Below are 17,140 nucleotides of genomic sequence, written 5' to 3' on the forward strand. Positions count from 1 at the left end.
GATCTCGCGGGTTTTATTGAGCCCGGTACTCACCGCATCACACACACACACACACACACACACTCATGCTACAACAAAACACAGGGCTCGAGGCATTTCATTTTACAAATAATAATAATAATAAAATAAAATAAACAAAAATATCACCATCACTACAAAACAAAAACAAAAAAAAGAGCCTCGTCATGTGCGTACCAAGCATTAAGCATTAGCATTAGCACTCTGGGGAGCATTAACAGCAGCGGCTGCAAAACGTGGATGCTGAAGAACATCATATCTACTCGCGCGTGCATTTCAATCCCGGCTCTTTTCTATGCGTACTACGGACGTGCTGTGAGGGAGAGTGGGTGTTTGCAAAGGGGGACTCTCAGAGCGCCGCTATCTTTATACGGGAAAAAGCAGGCATGTGTTGTTGGAGGTTGTAGTATTTGCTTTTGTTTTATGTCTGTCTTTTCTTTTACTCCCCGTTTACTTTTTCACTATTTCTTGTTTCTGCTTAATTTTCTTCTTCTTGCCTCGGTAATGCCATTCTCTTTTTTACCTTATCATTTCTACTTTACTTCTTTTTTTAAAAAAATACTAAAAACAAATAAAGTCTCTCTTTTTTTTCCCCCAAAAAAAAAAAAGGAAGAAAGAAGAAAGAAGAAAAAAATTGGACTTGGGTTTGGAATTTTTGGATAAAAGAATATAGCCCACTTAATATAACTAAAATTTAGCCCAACTTTTACTATCATATTCACAGTGTTTGTTTCTCTCTATTGTTAGATAAGTAGTTATTTCTTACTGTAGTAGCACATGTGTATAAATTTGTATTTTTTTATTACTAAAGAAAAATTATTTGTATATGTAAGACACGTGTAACATGAGACGAGATATAGTTTCGATGTGAAAGACTTCAATTACAAACCGCTTACGTGTTCAATACCAAAGTCATCTTCCATTCATTACAGTATTAATCATCAATAAAGAGGTTGATGATACGTTGTTCTCAATCTAGACTCCAATTACAAGCCTCTTGCATGTTTAGTACCAAAAGTCATCTTCAATTAATCACACTATTGATTAATAAAGATGTTGACGATACGTTGTTTTCAATGGACATGTTGAAATTTAAGTTACTAACTAATAATCGTACGTTTTAAGGTAATAGAGTGCAGATGAATTTATGTTTAATAATGTATTAATTCTCATTTTGATCATAATATAAACACGTTTTATTACAAGACAAGCATAAAAAGAATTGAACATCGATATATACACACATTTGTTATGATCATTACCTTAATAGGACACATATCATTACATTAATATTAGTATATGTTATGAGACGATAAAATCATCAGTTAAATACATTGGATGTAGTCATTATATATTTCAATAGATATCATTAGATATGATTAAGCCAGATAAATCAAATATGGTCGGTGATTAAAGTAAGTAATGTGTGGGAAGATCTATACGACATGTTAAGATCCTCTTAGGCATGTGACAGAGAGAAATCGAGCTTCCCGTTTAATTCAATATAAAAAAAAAAAAACCCAAGAAATCTAATTAAAAAATAATTTAGTTAAAAAATTTTGAAAAAAATGATGATAAAAGTTGGGGGGAAGAGAGAGAGAGCAGCACGGTGCTCGAGGGCATTAATAATAATATTAAAAAATGGAAAAATAATGGAGATAGGAGACAGCCGAACCTAAATTTACGGAGGTGGCGTGCTGTCTCAAATTAGCCGTACAGATTGGTGGGCCCTCTCCTGAAATATCTTTCTCTCCAATTATTATTTCTCTGCTTGCTTATTGATGGGTGGCGTTTGAAAATTTTACTTGTTAGATTTATGTTTGATGATTTTTTTTTTAATACTATTGTTTTACTATCTATCATTTTTTGACTTATTATTTTATTATTAAATATATTTTTTATAATTATAATTTTTATTATTTTACTATTATATTATATCATTAAAGTTAACAGAATTTTTTAAAATAAAAGTTTGTTTTACCCATAAGTCACGCAAGTATAATTTAACACTCTAAATTAAAAATAAAAATTAATTGAATACAAAGAAATAATACTTTTATTGGTTAATTATTTCATATATCTAAAATAATCAATTGAAAAAATTATAAATGTTATACCTCACGAAATTTTTTAAAATACTAACATACTGAAATTCCTAAATATTTATGTGACAATAATAAAAACTGAAATATTAAGTGAAAAAATAATTATCAAAACATTTGATGGTAAAGTGATATATATATAAAAAAATATTAAATAATTAAATGATAATTTCTTTTTTTTCTAATTGTTATTACATATTTATGTTTACTCAAACAAAATTCAGGTTGTGGTTTAAAAAATTTGAAAGCAATATGGATTTAGAATAACTTTTAGCATAATTCTTCTTAAATTTAGAAATGTATCTTAAATCTCAATGTGTGTGTGTGTTTTTTTTTTTCTTTTCTTAATGAATCATTAACCTTTAACAACGCTAACGTGATTGACCCATCATTTATTTATGGTGCCGATCAAGCAAGACCATGTTCCTTCGTTTGCTAATTAACGTTAAAATTCAATCGCGCAACAAAATCTTGACTAAGCATGGAAGCAATCTGATACAAGTAGCCACCAGCTTTGCATTGTCTGTCGCTATTCGGGATACGACGCATCAATTAAAATTGACTTGTTAACCGAATTGAGACTCTTAAATAATGTCAAGTTGAATATCCAACTGCGTTTATAACTTTTTCTTCTACTCAGATTTTGGCATGCATGCGATGGATCTGTGTCTTTTGTTTTAGAATATCATGGAGGATACCAGCTGAGAACATTATCATCTTCATCCTCCGCCATAGTTGAACAAATTATCTATTATAACAAACTTATTTCTGTAGTTGATCTAGATGTGTATCTTACTAAAGTGGAATCTGTATTGTATTTGTGTTTGGTTTAATGAATTTTTACTTATTAAGAAAAATCATATGTATATAAATATACATGGAGATGAAGGGCTCATTTAGGTTTAATCTACAGCTGTTGTGGATAAAAAACTATAATTATAAAATAAAAATTAATAATATATAATTAATATAAATTTTAATAAATTTTCTATGATACTAGTGAAAAATCTTGTCAATAAAACTTTTAAATTATAATAATTAATATTTATTAAATATTTTAATATTATAATTTTTAAGTTATAACTGTCCAATCTCAATCTCAAACACTCGAAATAAAAAGAAGTTAAGGTAGCGTTTACTTTTTGGATTTGATTGGGAATGCTGAGAAATGGGAATCCTAGGATTGAGAGTGTGGAGTGGGAGTGGGAGTAGGTTGTTTACTTACACTGGAATAAAAGCATGGAATGGAGATCAGAATCCAATTTATGTGTTTACTTTGTCTTGGATTGGGAGTAAATAGTTTCAAATTACAATTTTATCCTTATTTAAAGAATTATAGTTTTTAATTACAAAACTAATAAAAAATATATTTAATAAATAATATTTATTTTATTATATTTGTAAATTTATTATAATTATTAATATTCTTAATTATGAACAATAAATTATTAATTTTAATTTTAATATAAAATGAAATGTTATTTTATTTTATTTAATATAATTATATTAAATTTATTATTATATAAAATAATAATATAATATTATTAGTACAAAATTAATATTTTATTAGAATAAAGTATTTATTATTATTAATATTAAATAAATATAGTACTATTATTTTTAAAATAAATATAATAATATTATATTTATTAATTCTCTATCAATATAATAATATTATTTTAAAATAATTTAAACTTAGAATCAATGTAAATTATTATTTAGTTAAATATAATATTATTATTCAAATAAATATAATATTATTATTCAAATAAATATAATATTATTTATTTTATTTTATTAATTATAAAACATAAAATAAAAAAATGGTAGAAATGGGAGAGGTGGGAGAGGTGGGAGTGGATTCCTACTCCCACCTCCCCCAATGGGAGTCTAACTCCCACTCCCCACTCCAAAAATAGGTGGAGCCCACAGAATAAGACTCCCAATCTCTCTCCATTTTAAGTAAGTAAACGCTGGAGTGAGAGAAATCTACACTTCTCACTCTCACTCCACCAAATAAACACAACATAAGAAGCATCGATCACCATCACCTTTATTAAAATTGCATGTTAAGAAGTCGTTTGATTCAAAATCCTGACATAATCTTTTGCATTTAAATATAGAATATTGGTAATTAAAGCCCCTTTCCACGACTCTAACCGTGTGCGTAAGATTCTAACTTTAATTCTCTTTTGTCAACCGTAGGATTTTATCAACCCGACCATCATTTTAACATACATTCCTATTTGTTTAATCTCTTGCAAATACAATTGGTGAACAGCTCATCATCGCCTGGTCTCATTCTCCATTAATTGTAGGAGTCCATTTTTTTTTCCTGCTTGATGAGCGAATTTTTTAAGCGAACTTCTGAAGTAACTATTTGTAAAAAAATTTCCGCAATATAATAAAGTAAAAATTTAAACTAACAAGTAACATTTAAATGTTGTAACTGATCGCTTACTCTTTGCCGCTCAAGTCAATTTAACTCCGTTGCTAAAAAATTAATGCTAAAAAATTTGAGTGAAAAATCTCTACGAAAAGATAGGTATGTAAAATCTAAGAGTGATGATATAACTACAAACTCTTGTACAAATTTATCTTACACAAATTGATGTGGCATTAATTCATTGATTGAATGAAAATATAAAAAAATAAAAATAAATCATGTGGGCCAAGAGATATTTAATTCAATTAATGAATTAATATTAGGTCAATTTGTACAAAATAAGTTTGTACAAGAGTTTGTGACTATATCATTGCTCAAAATCTAAACGACTTTTTATTTGAAATTAAAATTTAAGTCTATGTAACTTTTAATGGGCTCAACTTTCTCCCTCAATCAAAAATAATTGAGTAGAGGTCATTGCATTTTTTTTTTCTCTTTTATAAAAAAATTGTGAGTCAAATAGACATTTCTCAAATATTAACGGGTATAGAAAATCTACAGTGCTTTATGAGAATTTAATATAAGCTAATAATTTTAGGTAGTTGTCAATCAATAAATGTCTTTAATAATAATAATTTGTAAATATCTGATTTAATATAAGTTAATAAAATTAATTTTAAAATGTAAAATCTCCATAATTCTCGGATTAAAAATCTTGGCAGGTAGTTTTTTTTTTAAAAATTAATAGCATTCTCTAAATTAGATAAAAGATGCATTTTACAAGGAGCGAGGAAGGAGAATTTTCCCTTTCTGCGGAATTAATGCTGAGCTTCTAATACATCCGGCGCCCGCAATCTCAATCCTCTTTGTTTCATTTTTTTTTTTTCAAATTTCTTCCTGATTTTCGGTATTAAACAACTTTTTTTTTTCAACGCTTCATTGATGGAAGAACCACCAAATACAGAAAAAAGAGTGCAATTCAAGCAAGAATTATTTGACCAATTGATTGAAAAATTTTATATTAGTTTATTAATTTAATTTAATTTAATTATCTGGCGAAATGCCAGCGAAGCAGCAGCTAGGCTAAGGCTAGCAATGGACTGGAGGCAAAAGCAGCCTCCGAATAAACTCATACGTACCAGAAACTGAAAGATAAAAGTCAAGAAGGCTCCAAACGAATGTGTACGTGCGAGTGTGTTTTCGCAAATCTCGATGAATTAATAATAATTTTATTAACTAAGTTGGTTCAGATTGAGGAGGGAAGGTGATAATTATTCCTGATCGATGGAATGGAATGGGGGGAACTGTTTGATGGTCAATGATGAACAGAGGGCATCGAATCGGTGACGAGATATTCGTTGTTGACGTTTTGGGCATAACGTTTTGATGTGACTGCATGGGATACGTATGAATGAGGGTGAAGCCCCGCAGACCGCAGTGATGATACCCAAGCCGGCGCCCTTTTGTTGCATTCAAAGTCTGGCAAACTTCTAAGTTAATGCAAGTTCCAACCACAATCATAAATAGTATGTAATGTGGGTTCACGTACTATTTTTGATTATAAGTTACATTACATGTAATTTAAAAAGTCCTCAATCTCATTGTATGAGTTTATTTAATCGCCATCATAATTTTATCCCACCATAAGGTTCCCGTTGATGAAATTTTCTTGATTTTTACTACAAGATAGGGATATATAATTTAATTATTATTGTTATTATGGATAATTTTTAATAATATTAAAATTATGAAGAAACCAACTCCTAAATGAGGGAGAAAAAAATTTACTCACGCACCTCAATAATAGTATTGTAACCTTTATAATTTAATGCTCGGTAAATTAATAATCTTTATTATGTAATAAATTTTGGTAGTCCCGACTTGGGCTAAAGAGCTAAATTCATAAGTTTGAGAAATTGACAAGGTAATATTTTTCTGAAAATCATTGTACAATTTTGTGAACCCATTCATATCATAAGTTAATAATATATAAAAATTACAAATATTATTGCTATGATGTTTTATTAAATAAAATATGATTTTGTTGTTACTTTTTTCTCTTGAAATTTAAATATAGTTGGATCTCATCTCTAATTTTTACTTATTACTTCTTGAAGTTCCTCGGCTGAATCCTGAAATTGCAAGAATTCTGAATTTTTTTCATTGATTTAATTTATATTTAGTGGATTAATTCATTTTTAATTGATTAGATTGGTCAAATATAATAAACTTTTAGTTGATTAAAATGTATGTTCATTCAATTGGATATACACTCTATAATTTAATAAATTATTTATTTATCAATTAATTAATTTTTTTTTTTGCAATGAATTAATACCTTTTTAAATTAATAGATTTTTCATGGTCCGTACATTATTAATTTACAGAGATTTTCCTACAATAATGCAATCTGTTTTAAAGGTACTGTTCACAAGAACATTGAACTGAAAAGCTCTCATATTTGATTGTTGACGTGAGGACTACCGGGCTAGGGCAGCTATTGTTTGTAGTTATTGATATATTAGATATGAAGTTATGAAATAATTAACAATTTGCCGCATGCTTTTTGGGTAATTAAACGTGTAGATTTGTTGACATTAGACATGTTTTGCCACATGATATATTATTTTGAGCTCAATAATTACGTTAATTAAGCTTTGCTTAAGTATCATGATTTGACAATTGATGACATCAAGGGCATAAAAAGATTATTATGACTAGACATGTTGATCAGTATCTAAATCATTATTTTGTGCATATGGTGATTGTGCAAGTCTTACGGGGAGAAAAAATCCAAATCTTGCTAGAGATGAGCCATGAGATATAGGCTGAGAAACTTTCCAACCAATGGGTATGGGGATTTTCAACTTGAATCGCCTTCAAACAAAGGAGATAAAGGTCGGTTGAAAAGTTGATCCCTTTTGGCTGAGATGGGATTTTGATGATGATGCTTCAAAAGCCTAAGTAACCTCGAAAACGACTTATCTAAATGCTTCTTCATATCCTAGGCTAGCTAGGCGTACAAACCCTAATATTATTCAAAGTTCAGCTAAATCCGCATTACACGTACACTGCACATGTTGACTCTTAACCTTTTTATTAGTTTCTCCAATCACAAGGCCTATGAGTCCTGGCAATAAGAGGGGTTTCACTTACTAATTTTCAAAAGGTTTTATTTAGTTTGATTACTTGAATTCGAATTTTAAAAGAGATGTAGATTTAGACATTAATTTGAACTTACCTATTCAGCAATCTTTGAAAAATAATAAAAAAGAGCTGATTTTGTATAAAATTTTAGGAGTCTTGTTAGTCTCTTTTCCTCTTAAGAATGATTTTGTATAATATTCAAAGTACAAAAAGCATAACTCTATTCAATACGCCGTAAAAGAAATCAAGTTAGGTAATAAGTAATCCAGCAACATTTAATTAATTGAAGCACAAAAACATGACAAGGAACATCTAGTTAAGTTTTTTGAGTGTTGGCAATTCTTCATAACAAATGTATCGATCTTGTTTAACTTAAAATCATTTATAGCTTGGTCAATTTCAATTAAGCTCATTTGCAACTGAGGGGTCATTTGCTTTTCTAACTCAATGACTTAATTTTAATTAATTAAATCATTAAGTCTGTTTATTTTTTAACTTAATGAAAATTTTTAATCATTTAGTCATTAAGCTATTAAGTTTTTTTTTTAACTTTTTACTTAATCTAAAAAGTCTAAATGACATCATTACACATTTCTCCAAAATATCTCATTCGAATTAATTTATTTTCAACTTTACCTTAATTGAACTTACGAATGAGAAATATCATTCATTTCTATAACTTGTGATAATATAGATTATTTTTATTTTTATCTTTTTCTTTTATTCAAATTAACGTTATTTGTCTTTTTAAAATTTTATGAATATTTTTCATATAAAACATCATAAGCTACAATAAAATTGATTAGCACATTCTAGTTTAGAATATTAAAGAGTTGCATTTATTTAAACATGATGTATGTTATAATAAAATAATACAGGGACCCTAAATTTGAGCTTTTATTAAAAAAAAATTATCACTTATATACCCTAAAATTATCACTTGTATCATATGAAAAAATTAAATTACCCCTATGATATCATCATATTTAAACGGCAACTAACGATTTGGTGGACAGCAGATACATTTTGTCAACTTAAGGTAGATAACTGATATACCCTGAAAGTGTTATAGTAAATTTAATAATAAAGTAAATTAAAGGAATATGATTGATAATTTCTTAATAATATATTATTTATGTTCTTTGAGGTGTTTATTATTTTTTAACATTAAAATTATGCAAGGCATGAATATAAAATTACTAAATTTCAGATTTTTTAAGTTAAAAAAAAACCAAACAACTTAGATATTTATTTTAAAAGATTCAGACAAAAAAAGTTATTTAAATTTAGATATTCAGGTCTACTAATAATTCAGACTAATTCAGATTAAAAAAAAATGTTACTCTATAATCTATGTTCTATACTCGATAGCAATGTGTGTATTTTTGTAGAGCAAGAAATTTACTCCCAATAGTATTTGAAAGACGTCAACCTCCAACTTAGTAAGGATGAATTGGACAGATGATAACTACTAGATTAGGAATGGAACAATGTTGAGGCTGAGGCCAATGACCCCATAAGATAAAAACACTCAATAGAAGGTTGGACTTGAGTTGTAATTGAAATTTAACCAACTTAAAAGAAATTTTATTGTGGTTATAACAGCCTAAGCAAATCCTACATCGTCAAAGCATATGAGAGATGTTGAGTTTATAAGTGGTGATTTACACTATAATTAGCAAGATGTATTTTACGATGTATGAGCGCTCTAAAAACAAAACCGTGCAGGACTTGTTAAGGCCTAAAGCAACTAATATTTTGTTAGGTTTAGGTTGGGTCATGACAAATGTATCAAAGCGGCTCCTCGTGTCCTTTCGAGCAATGATACGGCAAACCTCAGCGAAGACGCTGAGTCCCTAAGGGAGGTGTATGTAACACCTTATGCAAATCTCTCATCGACAAAACTTGGGAGATATGCTGAATTTATAAGGGATGATTCATACCTTAATTGGAAAGACGCATTTTGGAGTGTATGGGTACCATTAAAACAAAGTTGTGCATGCCTTATTAAGACCCAAAATGGACAATATTTTATGAGCTCTAGGTTGAATCATGACAGATGATCAAGTTGAGTGTGACCAATATCTTACCTTGGTCCGCATGTCCTTTGGGTCTGGGTTGGGCGTTTCAGATTCTCCTAGAGTGTCATAATGGTCAAGTTTAAATTAAGCAGTACGAGCGGCCTTCCTAGAACTCAAGTTTTGGGTTCGAACCTCACTACTATATTAAATAAAGAAAAATTTATAAATTTTATGTTTCAATCGCTCCATCTATTATTTAAATTTTTATATTATACCCTCCTTAAATTTTTGGTTTCTCTATCATGGGACCCGTTGAATCAAGATCACGGTTCTGCTTAAGAGTCAAGCTAATAATAAAAGACAATTGTTTCACTTTTGTTAACTCCACTCCTTAAAAATTATTATGTCTCACACTCTTTTAAAAAATTCCTATGCTTAATTAAAGTAATATTTTTTGATAGTAAAGGTAGTAAAATGTTACATTCTAATACTTATAGTCGTAATTTATTATTTCAGCATAGTTGAAACAATGAAATGATAATGACCCAAATAAAAATTTCGTCAAAATTCATCATAATACAAAATTTTTTTAATTTTTGATTCTTAGTTTTAAGTGACCTTGAACCTTGTCCCTTCCTATCTTTAAATTAAGAGCTGTCCTTCTTGGGATCATTGTGGATCATGCTAATTCAATGATAAATCATTGTGTATCATATTTTATTTCATATAAACTACATGAGGGTTCGGCTTGAGAATCATTTACATTATATATATATATATATATATATATATATATATATATATATATATATATATATATATATATATATATATATATATATATATATATATGCTGCTCTCAGACTCTAGCATGTGGCTAGTATTGACAAGTAAAACCTAAAAACCCTAGTATTTTTAATTAGGTCGTAAGCTCCTGGCTTCTGTAAACAATATGATAATTGATTATATATTATTTCCATTCATCTGTTCGACATGAGAGTTATTTATAGTAGAATATATAATTTTGTATTTATTGGGGCCATAATCTTCTTACATTAAGAAATTGATCCATTATGTAGGTGAAAAGATGAATTAGCCCAGCGGGACATGCTTATTGTTTAATGTGGTTAAATATACAATGAACTTTTGCATGCATTTCCTCTTAAAATTGTTTAAACTAAAAAAAAAGAAAACCACTAAATTAAAAGAAAATGAACTCGAAAGCATCTATTATATATTTGCATGCATAAAACCTTATAATAATTGTAATTATGAAGCTTTGTCTCTCAATAAGAATAGAACCAGAACCAGCACCCCAAATGATCCTCTCTTTTATTTAATTTTCTTTTCTTTTCTTTTTGGGAAAAAGGTTGAGAAAATGATTCCTCTCTCATGGGTGCAATAATACTTCCTAGCCAAAATGAATAGACTAACCTAACTTCACTTTTAGCCCCGGTTCAAATGAATGAAGTAAGTTATTTATATATCAAATAAAAAAAAAAAGCACTTATTGTGGGGCTTAAAATAAGTGCTTTTTTCTAACCCACATATAAGTATCAACGCTCTTTAGGATTACTCGAGGGAGAAAAAGCGGTTCGATGGTGAGACTTTTTAACACACGCTTGCTTATATGAAGATTTCTTTTGGGTGAAGAATTGAATGAACCTCGAGGGAAGCTAAAAACTTAAAATTGTGAACCGAAAGAGATTCGTGGCCCCAAAGGGCATGCCAAAGGGTGGCTTATGGCAAAGCTACAAATAAAGAAAGAGAGAAAGAAAGAAAGAAAGAAAGAAAAATAATAATAATAATAAAATGAAAAAGAACGAAAGTGCTTTTCTTTTCTCTCCTTCACGTGCCCTAACATTCAATTTTTTTTTTTTTATTTAACATATTTTTGTTTTCTCCATAACCATGTTCTTATACCATCCTATACCCAAAACAATAAATAAATAAATAAATAATAAAAATAAAAATTTCACCTAACCATTTTGTTCACTGTACCTTCTTCTCCAGCAGAGTATAAATTTGTCATTTGAAACCAAACACATGAATTCATGCTGTTGCTGTTGCTGTTTTATTTTTTTTTTAATTATTTTTTTACTAGCCATGTGGAGAAGATTAAGAACACTTGAAGAAAACACATTTTTATTTTATCTTTTGAAAAATTAGAATTATTATTAGAATCATAAGTCTACTCATATTTATATACTCAGTGTCAGTGGGTCTATGGGGACCAACTTAAGCCATTCTATTGTGGTGCATTTTAGACTTTTATATGGTAAGATATGTATCCATCTCCCCAATAGCTAAGCATCTATTCTCTCCCATGATTGTTGGAGAGAGTATGTACTTCATCCACAATTGCAGATCATTCATGCAGGCACATTAATGTGGGTCATTTTTGGATTTTAAATAATTTAGGTTTTTTTACGTGGGCGGGGCGAGTGAAGCTCATATTAATTTTTTAATCACCTATGATTCTACCCATTAAAATTTAAACTCCAATGGTTAATTTAATCAAAATATTTTGAAAACAACACCAATGATCAAGTTTATGTGACAACGTAATACTTTCCTTGGGTATTCAATAATCTCATTTGTACATACACACGCAATACGTAATATTAAACGACAATTTTTGGACAGTCTTTTCTCAGGTACCCCAATTTGGCTGACAATTGACAAACAAATACAATCTATACGACGCAACAGATGATACTTGAAGTCCCTATTCTATTCAATTAATTTTTTTAACACATGGAAAATAAAAATATATGAAGATAATTTTTAATTTTTCTTTCCCCCAAAAGTTTTAATTAATTGGGGAGTGAAGTACACGCTCGAGTGAGTAGGGTCTCGGGCGCACTCCGTCCCGACGTGAAATCCACGCGCTGAAAGGGAGAGTAAAAGGGAATAAGAGGAAGAGCGAAGTAGGCAATTTGAGAGTGGAGGAGAAGCGGAGAGAAAGTGAGGCTCAAAGTTGAGTGAGTGAGTGAATAAGAGGTGTGTAGTGTAGTGTAGTGTAGTGCAGTGTTGTGTCATGTGATCTTTTTGAGGGAACCCATAATAATAATAACAAAAACTAAACAACAAAAAGTCTTTATTATACCTTCTTCTCCTCTTCTTCTCTCTGTGTGATTATTGGAGTGAGAAACAGCGCAAAGCAAAAACAAAAACAAAAAATTCACAAGGGAATTAAAAAAAAAAAAAAAAAAAAAAAAAACATCCATGAAGGTTTTGTAATGAAAAGGGTGGCTGATTGCCATAGAGTTTGTTATTGCCATTTGTTTTTAGCCTTTTTTTGCGCTCTCTCTCTCTCAATCCCAACTTTTTTTTCCTCTTTAGAAAAGCCAAAGAGACAGTAGTTGTAGTAGTAGGAGTAGCAGCTGCAGCTGCCAACAGAAAAACCCAGCAGCAGCAGCAGCAGCAGCAGATTTCTGAAACTGCAATTGCAGAAGCAGAAGCAGAAGCAAATGATATTATAAATCTCTCTCTTTCTTTTTTTTTTTATAATTATTCTGTGAAATTAGACCCCACTCACTCACTCACTCACAAGAAAAGTTTTTACAGATAAATCTAAAATCTTTAGATTTGGTTTCTATCATCTTTCTCTATCCATCAAAACTTCCCTTTCTTTCTTTCTTTCTTTCTTTCTTTTTTTTTTAGAATTTCTTTATTACCCAATTTTATGTGTGTATATATATTTTATATATACAAGACATACAAATTCTGTTAAGCCAAATCAGTTGTGGCTACTACAAGGCGCCAATTGGCTTCTGATTCTGGAGCTTTTGCTGACTGGGCTGCTTCTTCTTCCTCCTCTTCAGCAATACGTGCTGCTGTCCCTGACGACCTCTCCCTCGGCTTCAATGCCGGGCCCGCCTCCGCGCCCACCCCCTCCGCCGGACCCACCTCCTGGCCCCCCTCCGCCGCCGGACAACACTCTTCCTCTCGCGGCCCCATCAACTATGGCCTCTCTCCTGAAATGGGCATGTTTGTTGTAGCCCCAGCTTCCTCCTTCAATCACCATCACCATCATCTTCACCATCACCTTCATAATCACGAGTCGTCTATAAATGTTAATTCTTCCGATCCCATGGCCGCCCAAAATGCCGCCGCCGCCACTGCTCTCGGCGTCGGCGTTATTCCTCTACTCGCTGCGGATCAAGATTTGTTGAATAACTTTAACAGCCGTAACAACAACAAAGTCAGTCAAATTCAGTTTTGGCAACAGAATCAAAACTCTCACCACCAGTACTTCAAGAAGCCAGCAGCAGCTTCATCATCGTCTACTTTTCTTGAACATCATAACAATTTCATACCAAGCGGCGCCGTTACTGTTGCTGCTGCTAGTGGTGGTGGTAATAATAATAGTAATAATATCGCCGGCTGTTCTTCCGCGACCACGTGTCAAGATTGTGGGAACCAAGCCAAGAAAGACTGCAGCCATAGGAGGTGTAGAACATGCTGTAAGAGCCGGGGTTTTGAATGTTCCACGCACGTTAAGAGCACGTGGGTGCCGGCGTCAAGGCGTCGAGAGCGTCAGCTCATGGCGGCGGCTGCTGCCACCGTCGGCCCCGGCGCTGCTGGCTCTTCTGGGTCTACCTCTGGGATCAAGAAACCTAGACTCATATCTTCACAGACCACTTCTCACACCTCAACTTCTAACACCACCCCGCCAAGAAGCTTTGACACCACTTCTAGTCATCAAGGTTAATAATTTGTTCGTTCAAATTTTCATTATCATTAGTTAATTTTCTTATTACGTTTTTGTTTGTTTTCTTGTTTAGGGTTTTGTTGAATTTTTTTTTTCCTTTTTCTTTTTGGGGTGTGTATGTAGATGCAAGTTTCAAAGAATCGTTGCCGGGACAAATACGTGCACCGGCAGTTTTCAAGTGTGTTAGGGTAACGGCAGTGGAGGATAATGGTGAAGATGAGTATGCATACCAAGCTGTGGTGAAGATTGGTGGCCATGTGTTTAAAGGGTTTTTGTATGATCAAGGAGTTGATGATCATCATCATCAAACAAGAGAAGGGTTTCCCAATATGGCTGAGTTACATTTAGGAGGTGGTGCCAGTAGTAGTGGCCCCGGTGGCAGTGGTAATGGTGGAAAAAACGCGGCTTGTTCATCTTCTCCAAATATTCTTGATCCTTCCGATGTTTACGCCGCCTCAGCTGGTGGTTTCCTTGGAGGTTCAACCTATGGCAATCCAATAAATTGAGACTTGAGGTAGTGAATATTGTCATTATGTTGGAAAAAAAATGATCATAAATTTGTAGTCTACTAATTATAATTAATAGGGTTTTGGTTAATTGTTCTTCAAGACTTTTGTCTTATTAACATATGTCTCTCTCATTTAATATTTCAACTACTTGGTTTCTGGCTTTCTTCCCATTTCACTGAGATATGATCAGGCATTTATCAATCAAGCTACATTTTCTCACTACTGAAGTACTTACGAATGTTTTGTATCAAATAATAATTACATTTGGAGAATAAAGGTGAAGAATTCCTGTGCCAATAGATAGATAGATAATACATCTCAAGAAGTTTTTCTTTCTTGAAGTTGTTGCCTTTTTCTTTCTTTTCTTTTCTTTTTTTTTTTACTTCTTCTTCTTTCTGTTCATCAGAGTTATGTTTGACAAAGCTGAAATCTACAGTGTAAAGTATGATCACTTATCATATATCAAGTGACATTTTGGTGTAGACCTTATCTTTAGGCTTTAGCCGCATAGGGATTTGTCTTGCTTGTTGTATATGCAGTACTGTTTCACAATAATTTAAAAAAATAATAAGTAGTTCATTTCCTCTAATATTTTTCTGAAACCATTTTTTTTAATGGTTTTCTATTTTCCTTTTTAGATTCCAATCATATATTTCATGGTAGGGGGTCTAGTAAAATATTTCACCGGTTTTCTGTCCTCTTGGTTTAGTTTGGTTACTTTGGTTCATAATGAACTCGAAGTAAATGTGCTATTCATCATTATTTTGCTTCTTTAGACTTTAGCATGAGTAGTAGTTGTGGTGTCACTATCATATGTTGCCAAACTGGAAGAGCATTTCTTGGAAATCTTTTTTAGACCCACTTAACTTCTTGTTACATTTCTGCAATTTGGACAAGAGCCTGCTTATGCATGCATTCATGAATGCATTATGTACTTGCTTCTTCTGTTATTCTTCTATGGGAAATGTTTCTAACATTCGGCTTAATATTACACTTCCTATATCTCCCAACTTTATATAATATATTACATAAAAATTTTAATCTGCAGGTCTCTGCATAGATTCTTGTAAACATTAATTCTGAATTCCGGACCCGTTGCCCCGACACTGCTTTTTCAAATTCACTGGTTCTGTACTTCTCAAAAGTTTTAATGAATAGAACCATTTAATACAAATCCTTCTGCATTCGTCTTAGGTAGATATGGTTGCTTGTGTTTCCTCTCATCACTTACTTAGCCAGCAATTGACAATCTGCATTATTCTATTATCATGTTGGTTTTGTCACTATTATTAATTAATCTAACTATTTCTGCCATTTGCATTTGTTTGGAATATTGCTGTCTGAATGTTCATTTGGCTTCCAATCATACTTTATTCTTTGAGATGCTGCATATCTATGTGACTTATCCCTTTGGCTATGATTTTTTGCACAAATGTTGACTAATCTGGATTAAATAATGCAATGTATGTAAGTTTAATGCTTGCTTGCCCCCTTTTAGCTTTCCGCCCACCGACTTATTGTCCCCCTTTCTATGTCTGCTTATATTTTATATGCATCCATTGATTTTTCATGTGAATTGCATTATCATTCTCTCATAAAGTTAATCAGATTTGACATGCTGCTTGACTAATTTAATTTAAACTAATTAATGTGGTGGAATACAGTGTCTAATCGTTGATTGTGGCATTGTGTTTAACTTGCTTTAATTATTATGCCCTTCCAATATATATTGCTTGCATCCACCCTTATTCTCTTTTTTTAATTTCATTAGACATATAAAATGAAATGTTTGGGTTCAGTTTTCTGCATATATATGCACAAGAACTGATGATATATTGGATGATGAACAGATCTTTTCTTTTTATTATAGAAAATGATTGTTTTCTGAGAAGGAAAAACATTATCACTCCATTAGGTTGCTGTCAAATTTCATGTTGGTAATAGTTTCCTATGCATCATGTTCTACTTATGTCTAGATGAGGAAGACTGAATGAGCTGAAGAATGATGCACTTTGGTCTGATTCAGAGGTATTATTTTTTCTCTTTCTTGGTATGTGTTTCCAATGCATTGCAACATTGTGTGGATTAACTATTTACATTTGGTCAGAAACACGCATACCCACTTGGTGTTCAGGATTTTTGGTTTTTCGTTTCAATTATATTAGTTTTGATTGATTGGAAGATGCAACATAAGAGTATTTTTTGAAATGATTTTTCTTTAGTAGAAATCATTTTGCTAA

At 31.3% G+C, this 17,140-nt stretch overlaps 1 protein-coding gene across 1 annotated transcript; it reads left to right on the forward strand.

Moving 5' to 3' along the window:
* The first annotated feature begins 258 nt into the window (after positions 1 to 258).
* Positions 259 to 15,070, forward strand: LOC102610450 (protein LATERAL ROOT PRIMORDIUM 1). Its single transcript, XM_052434842.1, has 3 exons — positions 259 to 418; positions 13,412 to 14,386; positions 14,515 to 15,070. Exons 1-3 carry the CDS (start codon positions 259 to 261, stop codon positions 14,895 to 14,897), a joined length of 1,518 nt encoding a protein of 505 aa, XP_052290802.1. The 3' UTR covers positions 14,898 to 15,070.
* The last annotated feature ends 2,070 nt before the right edge of the window (positions 15,071 to 17,140 follow it).

Source organism: Citrus sinensis, chromosome 2, assembly GCF_022201045.2.
Source record: "Citrus sinensis cultivar Valencia sweet orange chromosome 2, DVS_A1.0, whole genome shotgun sequence".
NCBI classification, from domain to species: Eukaryota; Viridiplantae; Streptophyta; class Magnoliopsida; order Sapindales; family Rutaceae; genus Citrus; species Citrus sinensis.